Raw genomic sequence first — 16,610 nt, 5'->3', positions numbered from 1 at the left:
GTATTGGGATATTTAAGGTGACCTATTGAACAAGTTTGAATAGATTTATCGGCTGTACAAAACATGCTAATTAGATTCTATATTCTTAGATCCTGAGATTTCAGTCAGTTCTGCATATTTTGAGCTGTTTTTGGGCATCTTGTCACTTTAAATCCAAACCACTTCCTGCTGGCCAAACTCAACCTTTCATGTGAAAACGCCTGCAAACATCTTTGAAAAGCAGAAGTGGAGCCTCCTGCACAACCAACAAGAATGCAGGAAGTGGTTTCTGGATGGTAAGTTGACAATTAAACACTTGTCTTTTCCAGCAGCCATTGTACAGCGGTAAAATCAGCTGACCAAATGTGATGGAGTTCTGCTGAGGTTGCTAGGTAACAGGCAGAGTTCTGCTGAGGTTGCTAGGTAACAGGCAGAGTTCTGCTGAGGTTGCTAGGTAACGGCACCATCCTCATGGAATGTGACTTAATCTGGAGATTTTTGAAGCAGCTCATTTTCCAGACACCAAAAACATAAATTTATTGCGTTAAACAGAAGCTGGGTATTTTTTAAAGTGCTTCTACTGTTTTTAGAATCATTAGAAAACCCAACTTAAGTACGAAAACATTCAAAATTAACCATATATGGTTTATCTTCCAAATAAAATTTAAGTGCTACTTTGTGTTGATCTGACACAAAAATGTCTCATGAAATACGTTCAAGTTCTTGAGGAAAAACCTTCAACACTAAACTTTTCTTTCTCTCTTTTATTTTTTAAAATGTATAAAAACATTCAGAAAAATTGTCCAACTTTTTATTCAATAATTGGATAATTGGTCCAACTGAATTAAACCAATTCATAATGAAGCTATTTTGCGCCGTCAAACCACATAAAATCCCGACAAAATAAGTGTCATTAAAAGAAACACTCCAGCTGCGGATTGCGTGTGTGTGTGTGTGTGTGTGTGTGTGTGTGTGTGTGTGTGTGTGTGTGTGTGTATTCTTTATAATGTAGCTGACAGACAAACAGTACACTGCTGTACTGTTTGTCTGTCAGAACCGTCCTCATTACAGAACAACTTCACACAGATTTTACCGTCCAGCTCCGACAGAAGATTCAAAGTGATTTGGGATCGATTCATTCGATGTGGATTTTCTTCTGGATTCGTCTGTGTTTGTGCGCTTTGAGGCGGTTTACTTGCTGTGCCCACATATCTCTTGTTAAAATGCCAGTTTAAAGGCCTCAGACTGGAAAAGCAAACGCCTCCGGCAGAAACACTGAATCCATGTGAAATACATTTACTTTACATTTCTGCAGCTTGCAGAAATCCTTCACATCTACTTAAAACCCCAGGCATGCACCATCAAGCTTATTTCAAGAATCCCATTTAATTTAATGGCAGTTCTTCACATGACACAACTCTTCATCTATTAATTCACATCCAAATACCAAACAAAAAGTTAAATGTTTATTATTATAACTGATTTAAAGCGTGTGAACCCAGGATGGATCAATAAGGTTCAGCATTGATGCTGGTTGGAGTCACAGAACAAAACGAAGACGTTCAGAGACTCAAACATCTGGAAATCATCTGAGGAAAAACCATGAAATGTGAATCCTGTGGTTAAAGTATTTAATTCAAACGTTCTTTTTTTAAATGAAGACATTTTAGGGCTTTATTTCAGACACACAGCTGGTTTTAACACGCTGGACGTCGGAGCCTCCTGCTGCTCACATCCAGTTCTTCAAACTGAACTGAGTTGGTTTGGATGTTTTCCACCTTAATAAATTAATTTATAGTTTTAAAACAGAGTTTTGTATTTAGTCTGGTTTTCTTTGATTAACCGAAACATTTAACAAAAACAGAAAATAAATATTTCTCTGCAAAAGTATTTTTGGTCCAATTTCTACTATAAATGTTAAAATAAAACAAAAATAACTTACAAGTAACTTTTCAGCAAGAAACAGGAGATTATTCTAATTAAATCATTTCTTAAAACTGATAAATATTGGTTCAACTGGCAGGTTATTTCACTTTTAACATGACATTTTCCCCATTTTATTAGTGAAATAATCTGAAATATTAAGGGATTAATGACTTAAAACAAGCTCCTGTATCAATCAATCAATCAATCAATCAATCAAACTTTATTAGTAGCTCATTTCAGCAAAAGGCATTTCAGAGCTTTACATCATAAACACAGAAACACAATGCAACTTAAATCAATAATCAAAACACAACATTAAATCAGGTTCCATCAATAAATTTATAATTGATTATGTTTCTAATAAAATCCTAATCAGGTTGGTTTTTAGTCCAGATTTAAAGGAAGTCAGTGTTTCAGCTGTTTTACAGTTTTCTGGAAGTTTGTTCCAGATGTTGCTGAAAAGTTAAATTAGTTTTGTCTTATTTGAAATAATAAGATATTTTACATCATTTTGTATTTCGTTCAGTTTATGCCAAAGATTGGAGAAAAACTAAAAATTTGTCAAAAACCATAAATATTTTTACTGTTCATAGGAGGAATTTTACTGTATAAACGTTTCGTTTCAGCGCATTGGTTCCTCCATGTTGGTTTGATTTGTATATATATAAAGTATAAAGACTTCAAATATTAAGAAAACATCTTTATTTTGAGCATTTTGTGATTTTCATCGGGGATCTTTGAAGAGGGAGAAAATGTCCCAGAAACTTCTGGATGTTTTGGTTTCTATAAACTCACATTTGTTGTTTATATAAAATCTGAAAGATTAAACCTTAAATTAATGACTTTTTTTCTCAGTTTCCGTCTTATTGCTACTAGATAATAACTAATAACTTCCTCTTTTAAATGACATTTTTTACTAAACTTATTCATAGTTTAGTTATTTGAATTTGACTTGTCACATTTCAGCAGTTAATAATTTCACTAATTCTGGAGATTTTATAAATAAATCACTGAACAGTTTTAATCTAAGATGCTAACTGTTGTCAAGCTAAACCTTTGGTTTAATTATCACAGCTGCTCCTTTATTCTCTAACTTTGTGTCTTTATTTGCTCCTGAGATCATTTTTAGAAGAACCGGAGAGCCGAAAGCTTTTTCCATGTGAGAGCCGCCGGAAACAGGTTTTATCCATCAGAGAAACGAGACGGCTGGTAGGAAAACACAGCTTCTAAAACTGTTGTTTAGAAGATGGTCCACTACTTCATCCATTAATCGTTAACTGCAGTAAACAACCTCAGTAACGAGGCAATTGGTGGAAGAACAACCTGATCACAGAAAAAAAATTTAAAGATTAAAAATTACGTTTTGCTTTCAGAATAAAAGAGTTTTGTCTGTAAATATGTTCAAAACAGAAATCCTCAAGTTATATTTCTAGCTTCATATAATGAAATTCTGTATAAAATCTCCAGTTAATAACATTTTGTTATCTAATTATTAATCAGTTAATCTAAACAGATGGTTGTTTAAACCGAGTCAAGCAGAAACGGTGTTTAAAATAACTTTGTCACATTAATGATAGATTGTCTTTGCTGTCGATGCGTCTTTATTCAATCATTCATTAAAGGAAAGCTGTTTGTGCATTTTATAAGAAGGTAACTTTGTATTTCTAATATTGTATAAAACAGTTTACTGGTTAAATGAAAACTGTGCCAGTATTTTTTGTTTTCATTTTAATGTGATGAATTGATTTTCTGGCGGTGGACAGTCAGACTCTGGTACTGAGCTGCTCGTCTGCAGCTGCTGTTTGGATTTTGTTGCTCAAGGACAATTGAATTTGGTCCTTCATTGTGTTTCATGCTAATGTGCATATCTTGCTTGTGATTGGTTAAAGAGGAGTTGATAAAGGTTTCTGACAGGTCATTTTCAGATCCTAAATTCAATTTGTTGCCCTGTGGGCCCAACAGCATCTGATTTCTGTTAGAATGCATAATGAGTTTGGAACGACGGAGCGAATCGAGTCGCCGCTCTCGCTCTAAATCTTTTCAATTACAGCCGGGGTCAGCGAATGAAGACGTGTCCTGCTGCACCTCATGTTTGCAGGAATGGGTTACTGCTTGCTTCACACCTGACATTTATCATGCAGAATGTGATTTGTTCGAATGACCTGCGACCTCAGCGGCTCGCTTTGGGTTTGTTTATTCTACACGGATTAGCGAGCTACGCTTGGATTTACATACGTTACCCTGACAACTGAGGGCTCTTCAATAAAAACACCTATTTCTGTAAAACTGTATATGGGTTAAAAGCACAAAGCCATTTGAGTGGTATGTTGGAGACATAGGAGACCAGCACCCCCCACAGAGATTTAAAAGCTCAATCTACCTGTTGGTCACTAAAACATGTAAGTGAGTTTACATCCAATGTTGGCAAATGACGGCGCTCCACTTCCACTAATCCACAATCTGCCGACGGCTGAAGTTCAGATAAAACACCAGAGGAAGTTGGTTGTTCAACAATAACTGAATATTTTCGTGAAAACAGTATCTTCTGTTGAGTAATCATTATCCAATCGATGTTTACACAATAAAATACTTTTTGAAATCTGCACCTAAAACCTAACCATTTTATGAGAAACTATAACTAACGATTACTAAATATCTTACCAATAATAACTAATAAAATATTAAGCCCTTACTAAAAAAGTCTCTACGAAATAAAACTAAATTATGATGAAAAACCCAGAAGTACAAATACACCAAATCTTACCAAGTGTTTTGATGTAATTTCTAGTATAAATACATTATTACTCTTGTAATAAGACCAAACTAATGTTTATACCAGTTCTATGAGCTCGTTTTTAGTAAATAATTACTTAATATTGACAGAAACATACTGGTTCCTTTGGCAGATTATTTCACTTTCAAATTAAAATTCTAATTAAAAAAATACTTTATTAATCCCAAAGGGAAATTAAAGACATTTTAAAATAATATTTAAATACATTTTAAAATAAAAATAGCTAAAAAATTCCTCATGGAAAAATATCCAGTGGTAAATTAAATAACCAATCAATAATTTGTCATCCATATTAAGGAATTATTTACTTAAAACAAGAAAAGTTACTTGTAAATAATTTTTGTCTGATTTCAGGCTCAGCAGGATGTTTGCAGTAGAAACTAAACCAAAATTATTTGGTCAAATCTATTTTTGGAATCTGGCTTCTGAGTAGAAAGAAAACAAGTTTCTTCCAGTGAATACTGGGAAAAAACCAGCTGACCACATGTGCTTGAGCTCCACCTGGGTTGCTAGGTAACGGGCTGAACTTGGCTGGGGTTGCTAGGTAACGGGCTGAACTTGGCTGGGGTTGCTAGGTAACGGGCTGAACTTGGCTGGGGTTGCTAGGTAACGGGCTGAGCTTGGCTGGGGTTGCTAGGTAACGGGCTGAACTTGGCTGGGGTTGCATGGAATGTGACTCAACATGTCATAAGTGAAATAATCTGCTAGTACTAGAACTTTTTTGTTAATATTAATGAATTATTGTTTTAAAACAAGCTGCTATAACTTGTTACCTATAAGTTAGTTTTGTTTTGTTTCAAGTGGACGGAGATATTTGCAGTAGAAACTTGACCAAAAATACTTTTTGAGATTTTTGCAGTGTGGAAACAATTCTGCCAAAACATCACATTTCCTCTGCAAAGCATGAAAAACAAATTTGGCCAAAACTGAACATAAAAAAGTTCTGTTTAATCAATAACATCAAAAAGAACCATAATCTGGTCTGAAGGATGGATTCATGGACAAACGCACACAGGGTCAAGTTTATGTTTCTTCCAATTTGCCGTTTCGTTTTGCTTCTTATTTCTCACTTCTTCAAGCAGCGTGAGAATCATTTGTCCTCCTTCCAGGGTGAAATTAGCAGAAAGAGGCCGAATCTCTGCAGCGTTTGGTCCCAGCAGCTCTCATCAGGACCGAATTAGATTTTAACTTGCTGCTCCCTGACGTTCCTCTGGCTGCTAATCTGATTCTGGAGCCATTTCTGGTTCAATAATGACTCTCCAGAATAATTCATCTGATAGCAGCTTAAGAAGCCAATCAGCTCAAAACCTTTTTATCGTTCGTATTAGAAAGTGTGTCAGACTCCCAGTAATGAAACATCGGGTTACGGGTTTAATCTCTCAGCACAAACAAGAAAATTCAGTCAAATGTCATAAATTTGACATAAAATGGTTTCTATTCTCAGCGTTTGGTTGCTATTCTACGTATTCACTGGATTATGACACTTTTATTTCGTTGGGACTTTTTCTCTAATCTGCTAGTTTTAATTTATCTTTAGAGTGAATATGTCAGTTTTTATTAGTTATTATTAGTTCAATGTTGTGGAGCAGTTTTGGAGTTCTCCGTTATGATTTAGTTTTATTTTGTTGAGACTTTTTGTTTGTCTAAATCAGTTAATTTTAATCGTTAAATATTGTTTTCTTTTCATCAGTTTTAGTTGTAGGTTGTGTGAGTTGTGATTATGTTTACATCGGTTGGGTAATAAATATTTGACAGAAAACAAACTGACTCGGTTGTTTTCTCCAAACTTTTCCAGTCGCCATTTTGTCAGTTAAAGCGCCGTAATTTCCTGAAATGTGATGTAAACTGCTTATAACTAAATGCTATTTCACATCAGTTCTAAAGGCTGAAAATAGATTAATAAACACAAAAATGAAGAATATTACTCTCATAATTTAAATATAATTTAGATAGTTCATTAAATGGATGATATATTTCCAGTTAGTTATTATTTTCCCCCATTAACTGCCGTTTTCATTTATTTCAGGTAACAAAAATATGTTCTCTATTTCAGTTTTCTTTGTTTTATTCAGCTTGACCGACATTAAATCATTTTTTAAAAACAGTTCAGGAACTAAATGAGCCTTTCTAAGCAGCACTTTGTCTGCAGCTACGATCATTTGTTCCCAATTCTTCAAGATGACAGATTATTGGGCACAAAGTTGTATTTTTGTCCCTACAAGGAGCTTTTCCAAAGAGCCATCACTGAAACTGTGACATTTCTCAGTGTGTTCGGCGAGTCCCTAATAAATTTGAGCAAACTGGATAATAAAGGGCAAAATAAGAAAAGATGAACAATATCTGAAACTTCTGACAAAACACGAGACCCGACAGAGGACATGTCAGACTAAAGTTTATGGAAATGTTCAAAATAATGTGCTTTATTTAGCATTTTGTCGTCATGTTTGTCAACAAACACGACAATAATTCAAATAAGTAACAAAAAGCAACAATAAAATTTTTCAGAATCAGTTTCTTTCAATAAAACACTTTAAAATAAAAAGATGTTAAAAAAATTCTGATTCTTGTTTTTTATTGACATTCTTGAAAGACAATTGGACCTTTTGATCCAAGAGAAAACTCAGGTTTTTAAGAAAACGGCAGTTTATGGATTACGGTATAATCTCAGTCAGCTTCAGATTAACTCATTAATCTGTACATTATTTGTTCAGTTTAATCTCTCGGGGTGAAACTGTCGATGTCTGTCAGCTGTCTGCATTTCTAACGGGCCGGGTTCAGACCGTCATGGCCGCCTCCATCTGTTCCAGCTGCTGTGATCAGAGCGCCGGTCCGATCGGTCCGATCAGAACCAACATCCCGACAGGCATCAGATGGGCTCTGATTCTCCGGATGACGGCGTTTTACGGGACATGTGACAGTTTGGGTAACGGGGAGGAACGAGGTTTTATCCACAGCTTTTATTGTGATGCAAGAAATCCTCAGGGTTTGTGTCTGCTGGTATCTGGAAAGATGAGAAATACTTCGCCTCATTTGGAGTCACTGGAAAAAAAGCTGTATGGCTGAAAAGTAACTAATCACTTTAATCTTCTGTTTAGAGCCACTTTACAGCATTATCACATAACGCTTAACTTCAGTCGTTAGAAAATGTGCTATTTACATCAAATATGACTTGGAAGTCATATTTGGGAGGAGCTACGGCTCGGAGGCGGAGCTAGGCCCACCGACAGCTGAACGGCTGCCAGGGATTAAACTAAATGTTTTCATATTTTTAAACATGGCAAAAAATATTTATTTTTTTTAACTTTAATGTAAATTTATCAAGCTGGGAAATTCCACTGGCATGAACTTATTTCACATAAACTGAGCTGGAAACCAAAGGTATAAAATCTTACCAAGTATTTATTTATTTTTTTTGTTTCCAGTAAAAATCACTTAAAATAAGACAAAACTAATGAGTCTGTAAGATATAGGAATTTTTTCTACTGTATCATTATTGATTAAAAAAAACTACATAGGCACCATTCTGTTAAAATTTAATCAGGATGATTGATGAGTGATTAATGACCCTAATTAATTACTTTGAATTTCTGGTCACATGATGTCCCCCCCTCCCCCCTCCCCCCCCCAGGATGTCTCATGACCTCAGCACGTTTACCTGGATTTAAGAAAACTTACATGATCTTTCCACAATAAAAAGCTCATATTCTGTTGTTTTACAATCAATGTGCATAATGGTTTAATATTCAGCCTCCTGCTGTTATGAAGAACTGATTTCCTGAATACTTTATATTTCAGTAGGCAGGTTTGAACCCATGACCTCGGCATTATTAGGACCTACTCTAACCAGCAACACATAATGTTGACTTTTCATCAATGTAAGAAAAACTGACATGATCTTGGCTAAAGCAGTGAAATTCTAAAGTTTTTCAAAATAAACATGAATAAAAGTTTAATTTAAAGTCTCCTGCTTTTTTGGAGAGTTGACTTTATGTTTGGGGATTGAACCAATGACCTTGGCAGTCTTAGCTCTTACCAGCTGAGCTAACCAGCCATACACAATGGTGAATGTCGATTTTATTTTCCACTTTTTTATTTTGAAATTGAATTAATTGTGTTTCTATTGGTTGAATTGAAATGACCAGGAATTTAATGTCACACGTGATAAGCATGCTGAGGTCATGAGACATCATGTGACCGCAAATTAAAAGCAATTAATTAATCACTCATCAATCATCCCCGATTAAATTTTGACAGAAGGATGCCTATAGCTTTTTTAATTTAGATAAAAAGTACTAGATCCATTTTGAGATTATTTCACTTATAACAAAACATTTCTTTTACTTTTGCATAATTTTATGAAGTATTTCTACTCTTTAGTTAAATTTCTGGATTTTCTACCCAGTGAATGAAAAACAAACATGTTTGAACCAAAGACTCGCCAGACAAACACCTGCAGATTTTGTTAAAGTTTCATAAGGTTTTCATAAAAACAAACTGATCTGGAAACATTTTATTTCGTTATTTTTCATTACTTCTATTAATTATTGTAATTTTCATTCCTAAAATTTCTACTGAAATTTACATTTTGGAGCTGCTGGGGAATACTGTAAAATGAGTTTGTTCATTTTTAAATACTCAATCATTTGATCAGTTGCTCAGGACTTCAGTAGACGTTTTACCAAATACTTTTTGTCACTCTTGACTAAATATTTTATCTTTTACCTTTACTCAAGTAAGAATATGTTTAAGTGGCGCTCCTCTTACTTCTCGAGTGTAATTTTTGTTACTTTGCCCATCTTTGGTTACATCTGAGTAGATTTTCATTTAAAACTCATAATTTTGTCAAAATTTATTGTTAGGCTGCACAAAATCAATTTAGGGTCTGCAAATGGCCCCCGGGCCCCACTTTTAACACCTTCTTCCTTTTCGACCAACCTTGGTTCTGACAGAGCAGAGAGTATTGGCGCTAACTGAGCTTCAACAAAGCCATTTAGTTCTCTGAATCTTTAATTTAATTTTTTAAAGGTGTGAATAATGGGATGTAATTGGTCGGTCATAACCTGAGAGTCTGCCCTAATTTCAGTTGGAAGCTATCCAGTCCGTCCCAAGAGATTCACAAGCAGAAGAAATTCAAATTAACACCGAGCTGTCCTGCAGATATCCAATAACCTCAGACTGCAGAGTGCAAATACTTCCAACACATAAATTGATATTCAATGGAGAGCTGATACAGTTATTTAAATACTTACTGTAACAAGGTTAATTGCAGAAAAAAGATTTTGATTTATTTGTGGTGTTGAATAATTTTAGATATTGTAGTCGACCCACTGAACCAAGGTTTGGTTCTATTTTATAAGATTTTAGAAAAATCAGTACGAAACCAGCAGAGCGGCGCTGTACACGTGAAGCACGATGCTGCCCTCTGTTGGTGGAAAGGAGAAATTACACAACCAGACGGAGTTTAGCAACATGGCGGTCAGATACTTCTAGAACAGGGGTGTCAAAGTCAAATGGACGGAGGGCCAAATAAAAAATTTAGCTACAAGCCGAGGGCCGGACTGATCGAATGTTCATTGAAATTTTTTTAAATGACGCATATAGTCTAGTGAACCTAATTGAACCTACTGAAAACCTAACAAATATATTCCAATATGATCAGATAAATAAAGCAATATTTTCTTATGGCTCTGTCAGTAATCTTTAATTTTCAACAGACACAACTGAAATATTTTTAAAATATAATTGGATTGAAATACAATAAAATAAAGTGCAAAAATCTATTAATCAAAAACAACACTTTCATCAAGGAGAAGTAACATGCAGTGAAAACAAATATTAAACTCAGTGTCCACCTTCCTTTTTGCCATTTTTGATGGGTATCTGAAAGTTAATTTTACAGTTATGCTGACGACTGCTGTGCTAATAACCCTTCTAGACCGGACGTGTCGCCGGCGACACATCTAAATTTGCAGTACCGTAATTCCGCCACACGTAGCGCTAAGTGGAAAAATTCCAACGGTTTCTGAAAGGGGAGACGTTGCACATTCCAGCAAGTATCGGGTTAATACGGTAACTTCGCAGCTGCAGCTGCAGAAAGTGTAATTAATCCGGGGGGCACTCATTTAATAGACGGTATATTTCGGCAATAACTTGGTGGATATTGAAAGTTCCGGTTGTTATGGATACATGGGTAAGTACATCATCTCACAGAACATTTAAAGAACTACTTACAGTTCAAATAAGGAAGATATTTTTTTTCAGACGGGGTGCCGGCTTGCTGCGGTCTGCGGGCCGGTTCTAATAATAAATCAAGATCATCCCAGGGGCCGTAAAAAATCTTCTCGCGGGCCGGATGTGGCCCGCGGGCCTTGACTCTGACATATGTGTTCTAGAAAGACACGAGCGTATTGTTACCATTATAGACAGAAAATTAGACGATTTTCACAGAAAACTGACATTTCAGGTCGATCACTTTCTTGGAAAAAACTCAATTTCTGACCTCAGAAAACTGAAGATTTAATTTTTTAAAAATTATATATATATATATATATATAAATAAAAGTATATATATACTTGTATATATATACTTATATATATATAAATATAAAAGTATATATATACTTATATATATATAAATATAAAAGTATATATATACTTATATATATATAAATATAAAAGTATATATATACTTTAATATTTTTATACATATATATATATATATATATATATAAAAGTATATATATATAAATAAAAGTATATATATATATACTTATATATATATAAATATAAAAGTATATATATACTTATATATATATAAATATAAAAGTATATATATACTTTTATATTTTTATACATATATATATATATATATATATATATATAAGTATATATATACTTTTATAAATGTATAAAAATATTAAAGTATATATATACTTTTTTATATATATATATATATATAAATATTAAAGTATATATATACTTTTATATATATATATATATATGTATAAAAATATTAAAGTATATATATACTTTTATCGAGCCAAAAAAATTTCGTTTTTTTTCTAGAAAATTTCTGACCTAGAAAAAAAAAACTTGCAAGTTTCTGAGTTCCTAAAGTTAAATTTGAAAGAAAATACTGAAATTTTCTGAATTGCAAAAGTTGAAAATGTTCCTCTTGATCTCAGAAACTGCCGTGTCATTTCAAGTACATTTCTGAGATTAATCTAAAAATTTGATTATTTTCCTCACAATCTGACATTTTGATCTCATTCCTGTTTTTTCTAGTAAATTTCTAAGATTGTTTTGGCATAAATTATCCCCCTTCTCCAATGGCCCTAATTAAGAATAACTGAATTTCTAAATACAGATTTGATATGAAACCTGTAAAAACCAGACCAGAGGGAAGCAGATTAAATGACTGGATGAGTGAATGTGGAAAATAAAATATTTTATCTTTTTCAGAGATAAAAATAAAACTAAACTTCTGATAGAAAACCATCCAGCAGATTTGATGATTTTTCAGTACAGTGGTACAAAACAAGACACTCAAAGTGAAAAATCTGACCAAAAAGAAGCCAAAGAAACGTTCTGTAAACATTTACTTAAATTTTTATTAGCCACTGAGAGCCAGTTTAGACCAGAACACCGTATTGTTTCAGAACGTCTGTGTACTTTGCGATCTTTTTCTCGACGTTTTTCTCCGCCTGCTTGGTCAGCTTGATCTGCGTCTTTTTCTTTTCGTAGCGGAGCTTCCCCTTCTCTTTCCTCTTCTCCTCCAGGGTGGCCGTGATCGCCTGGTACTTCCAGCCGACCTCGTGGGCCAGGCGGCCCAGGAGGGCAAACTGAGGGAAAGACAGAAATCAGCACTAAAATTTAACTGAAAAACATGACATTTATTTAACATTTTAAATTGAAAACATAGCTAAAGTTAACATTTAGCTTAAAAAACATGAAAGACTTGATAAAATTTTATTTTCTAGCTTAACATTAAAGACACAAAAGTATTAAACTTAACACTTTAGCCTTAAAAACATATAAAAATCTAATTAAATTATACATTTTAAATAAAACACTTCAATAAATTGAACATTTTAGCTTAAAAAAATGTATTCACCTTACGACTCGGCTTCAGACGCACGATTTTAAGAGCAGCTGGAACGACCATGCGCTTCCTCTGCAAAACAAAACCCAAAATTAAAAGAAGAACTAATTTTTCATCCATTTATTCCTAGATTTAAATGTCTCAGGGATTTTTTTTCTCTCTCTCATCTGAATTTCAGCTAAGGGAGTTAAGAATAAACATCATCACAGACGAAAAAGCTCAAATAAAAGTCAGATTGAAACATTTTCCCCACCTTGTCGTAGGGCGGCGGGATGCCGTCGAACACCTTCAGCCTCTCCAGAGCCGCCTGGCCTCGCTTGGTTTTATGAGGCAGCATTCCTAAACACAACAATATTCTTTAAAAAGATAAACTTTTTAGTATCAAAGCACACAGCTAACATTAGCTGCGTTTCCATTAAAAATGTCTGCAAAACTGGGGCGTGCCGTGGTGGCGTAGGGGATAGCGCCACCATGTTTGGAGGCCTAGAGTCCTCAACGCTGCTGTCGATGTTAACTGCATGTCTTCCACCTTCCCTGTCAGCCTACTTTCATATAAAGGGACACTAGAGCCCACAGAAGACCCCCTGGAGGGGCAAAAAAAAAAAAAAAAAAAAAAAAATGCAAAACTTTGTCATTAATCCGAAATACAACTTTCTAATTGCAGCGTTTCCATTAATTACTTCTTGTCTTCTTTGGCGTTTCCACCAGTAGTAACATCCTGTTGATCATGTGACTCGTGATCAAAAACATTTTTTCAAATTGCAGTGTTTCCATAAAGCAAATTTATCTTCAAAGTGTCAAACTGAGCAATTATACAATGAGTGGAAACGCAGCTGCTGATGCTCAACTCAGCAGTCAGATCTGATGTTTGGCTCATCAACTGAGGATCAGATTCGGGATAAAAAGCCTCATCACTGTTGAGCAACGGCAAACTTATCATCATTTTTCATTAAAGTCTCCTTTTTACCTCTAACAGTCCTCCAGAAGATCCTGCTAGGAGCTCTGAAGTGATAAGGACCACGAGACGGATTGGTGTTCATCCTCTTACGCAGGAAAGCCAAATACTTCACTGTTGGACAATAAACATCCGGTTACACATCAAATCAACCAAACAACAACTAGAGCTGCTGCTGCTGCTCTCAAGTCTCAGATGGTAGTGCATGTAAAGTATTCTCATGGTCAATGAAACTCGAACAACATTGGGTAAAACATCACAGACGAGCAATTCCAATAAAACACTGAAAATTCGGACTGAACTCACGTTTGTTACGGTAGAAGTTGCCAGAGATGTTGATGCCTTCACATCTCACCACCACCACTTTGTGCCCTGACAAAGCAACACAAGTATAAGTTAAAGTTAAAGATTAAGTCACAATTAATTTGATTAGAGGAAAAAGATCAAATTAAATCGAACCTAGGAGGACCTGTTTAGCCACAATGGCAGCAAGTCGGCCCAGTAGATGGCCTCTGCCATCTAGTAGCAGAACCTGGCAGAAAAAACAAAGATTGTTTTCTTATTTAGATGCATTTTGCTTCATAAAAAACCAGATGAAATCCTCAGTCATTTTTCACACATTACATCCAAATGTTGGAGAAAGGATACATCAAAAAATGCAGGTATTTTATTCAATTATTTATTACTTTCGGTATCACACTTTGCTACCCACTCGGGATCAAAGTAAAAAAAAAAAATCATGCTGATTTATCCACAATTTAAGTTTAAATTCTTAATAAAAACAAACCCTGGGCTGTAATGACAAAATCTTTAACATAAAATGTAAGGAAAGACAAAAAATAAGTTGAGTAACATCCCTAAATCTTAAAGAAAAGTACTTGTGAAACAAAACCCATGATGCAGCAACCATAACATACTCCTTTGTTTCAAAAGCAGAACCTTCAGTCCCGCTTTTAATTTTAAATATATTACTTACACACCCTAAATCTCGTTTGTGATTTAGCGTCAAAGCTAGGAAAATTAATATTAGTTTAAAACGCAGCAGGTTTAATTTTAAACATGCAGCTATCCTTTTTATTACTACATTAAATTGTTTTAATGTTTAATCGTTTGTAAAACTTAGTCATACTTGTTACGGACTCGGTAAATGAGTATTGCGAGCGGCTAAGCTGTTATCAACCACACAACACGATGGATTAGCTTCAGAGAAGCGTTGAAACCTGCTATAACTGTGCAAGTCTATAAACTATTTAACTACATTAAGCTTAAAAGACCGCTTCCCCAAACAACAGAAACAGTTCGGATAGTGAAGCTGAACGTGTTGTAAGGGAAGCTGCCATGATGGAAGGCATGTTCACACAGCTACGGCCAAACGCCTGTCATTAACCTAAAAATGCAGCGTCTCACAGAAAACAAAAAATCAAAGAGGTATTATATCGATAGAATATAACTATTTACAGCATATTTGCTATGACGGGCTGACAAAAGACGACTCAAAAGTTAAATTAACAAAGTAAATAGCTCCGTAGCGATTGCTCACCTTATTGAACCGGTCCGCCATGATGTGCGAAAAGAAAGAAGAACGGGGCTGCTCGTGGTAAAAGGCAGGGGCAGCCGGAAGTGACGAAACTTAGATTTCTCCGTTATGTACGTCTGGCGATAGCGCCATCTATGTATGGAGGAGGCTAAGTTTTTTTTAAACATAATTTTCTACGTTATTACTTTTTCATTTGTATCAATAATAATATTAATAATTGTTGTTGTTAGTAATAACAATATGGAAAATTAAATTATTATTCCACCTTTACATTTGTTTCAGGTTAGAAATGTGACAGTAAAATATTAATATCACCTCCAGTCAGGGAAAAAGCACATTGACAAAAATAAATTATTAATTTTAATCTAGAACTGCCAGTGACATTAAGAATTTTAAAAAGACAGCCATTCCTTTTCTCTTTTAGTTTTGATTGCCGTTGTACAGAAATATTTTTAGATCGTCACATAATTTGCAAACAGGCATTTCTAACAAACTAGTGACCCTTTCTACATGAAAACTGTAGAAAGTTTCAGCTTAGAACGTATTTTATGAGGCTTTAATATCCTGTATTTAATTAAGTGGAAACATTTTAGGTCCACTGTCTGTTAAAAGCATCAATTTACTGCAGCGGTCAGCCATTCACTTGTTGGAAGCGAATGACTGAGAGTCACTGCGCGTAACACAAACCCTGTCAATTCTAGACACTAACAGGAACCATAGAATTGCACAAAAATCCGTGAGGGACAGTGGAGTCCCAGAGCGAAATCCCATGAAAGAGGAGTAAGGAGCCTGGTGCTGGAGGCCCTTTGAAAGGCTGTTTACATGGTTTTAAACTGTGATTGTGAATAAAAACAGCAACAGGTATTTTGTTCCATATAACACAGTAGGAGTGTAACAGGTAAACCTTTTATGGATGCAAACTCCACTAAAAACCAACCCGATTAGGATTGTATCTGAAATGTAATCAATTATAAATTTATTGATGGAACTTGACTCATTGTCATGTTTTGATTGTTGATTCTATGTTGCATTGTGTTTCTGTGTTTGATTTGATGTGAAGCACTTTGAAATGCCTTGATGCTGAAATGTGTTATACTAATAAAATTTGATTTGATTTGATTGAATTGTTTTCTAATATCACTATGAAGGTAACATTGGTTTAAGGAACATTAGTTTGCTTAAAATTAACTATTGAAAGTATTTTTACAGTTTTTTTCTCTTCATAGAAGAAGAATCTAAATGTTTGGACGATTTTAATTTGTAACCACCTTGGAATACCAGAGCACTCCCAGAGTCCCAACATGTTGAAATAAAACAC

General features: G+C 34.6%; 1 protein-coding gene and 2 non-coding genes across 3 annotated transcripts; all 3 read right to left on the bottom strand.

Annotated features, from left to right (window-relative positions):
- Positions 1–12,289: 12,289 nt before the first annotated feature.
- On the bottom strand, positions 12,290–16,595 carry rpl13a (ribosomal protein L13a). Its single transcript, XM_044143708.1, has 8 exons — positions 16,571–16,595; positions 15,296–15,384; positions 14,215–14,287; positions 14,062–14,127; positions 13,768–13,869; positions 13,054–13,139; positions 12,813–12,872; positions 12,290–12,540 (listed from the first exon to the last, which is right to left on the bottom strand). Exons 1-8 carry the CDS (start codon positions 16,593–16,595, stop codon positions 12,331–12,333), a joined length of 711 nt encoding a protein of 236 aa, XP_043999643.1. The 3' UTR covers positions 12,290–12,330.
- LOC122846726 lies at positions 13,646–13,720 on the bottom strand. The gene has a single exon (XR_006373272.1). It is a non-coding gene; the product is annotated as a small nucleolar RNA SNORD50 (small nucleolar RNA).
- LOC122846737 lies at positions 13,941–14,022 on the bottom strand. The gene has a single exon (XR_006373280.1). It is a non-coding gene; the product is annotated as a small nucleolar RNA Z195/SNORD33/SNORD32 family (small nucleolar RNA).
- Positions 16,596–16,610: the final 15 nt, after the last annotated feature.

Source organism: Gambusia affinis, linkage group LG16 (genome assembly GCF_019740435.1).
Source record: "Gambusia affinis linkage group LG16, SWU_Gaff_1.0, whole genome shotgun sequence".
Taxonomy (NCBI): domain Eukaryota; kingdom Metazoa; phylum Chordata; class Actinopteri; order Cyprinodontiformes; family Poeciliidae; genus Gambusia; species Gambusia affinis.
The sequence above is the reverse complement of the archived record's forward strand: the minus strand, read 5'-3'. Positions and strand labels throughout refer to the sequence as shown.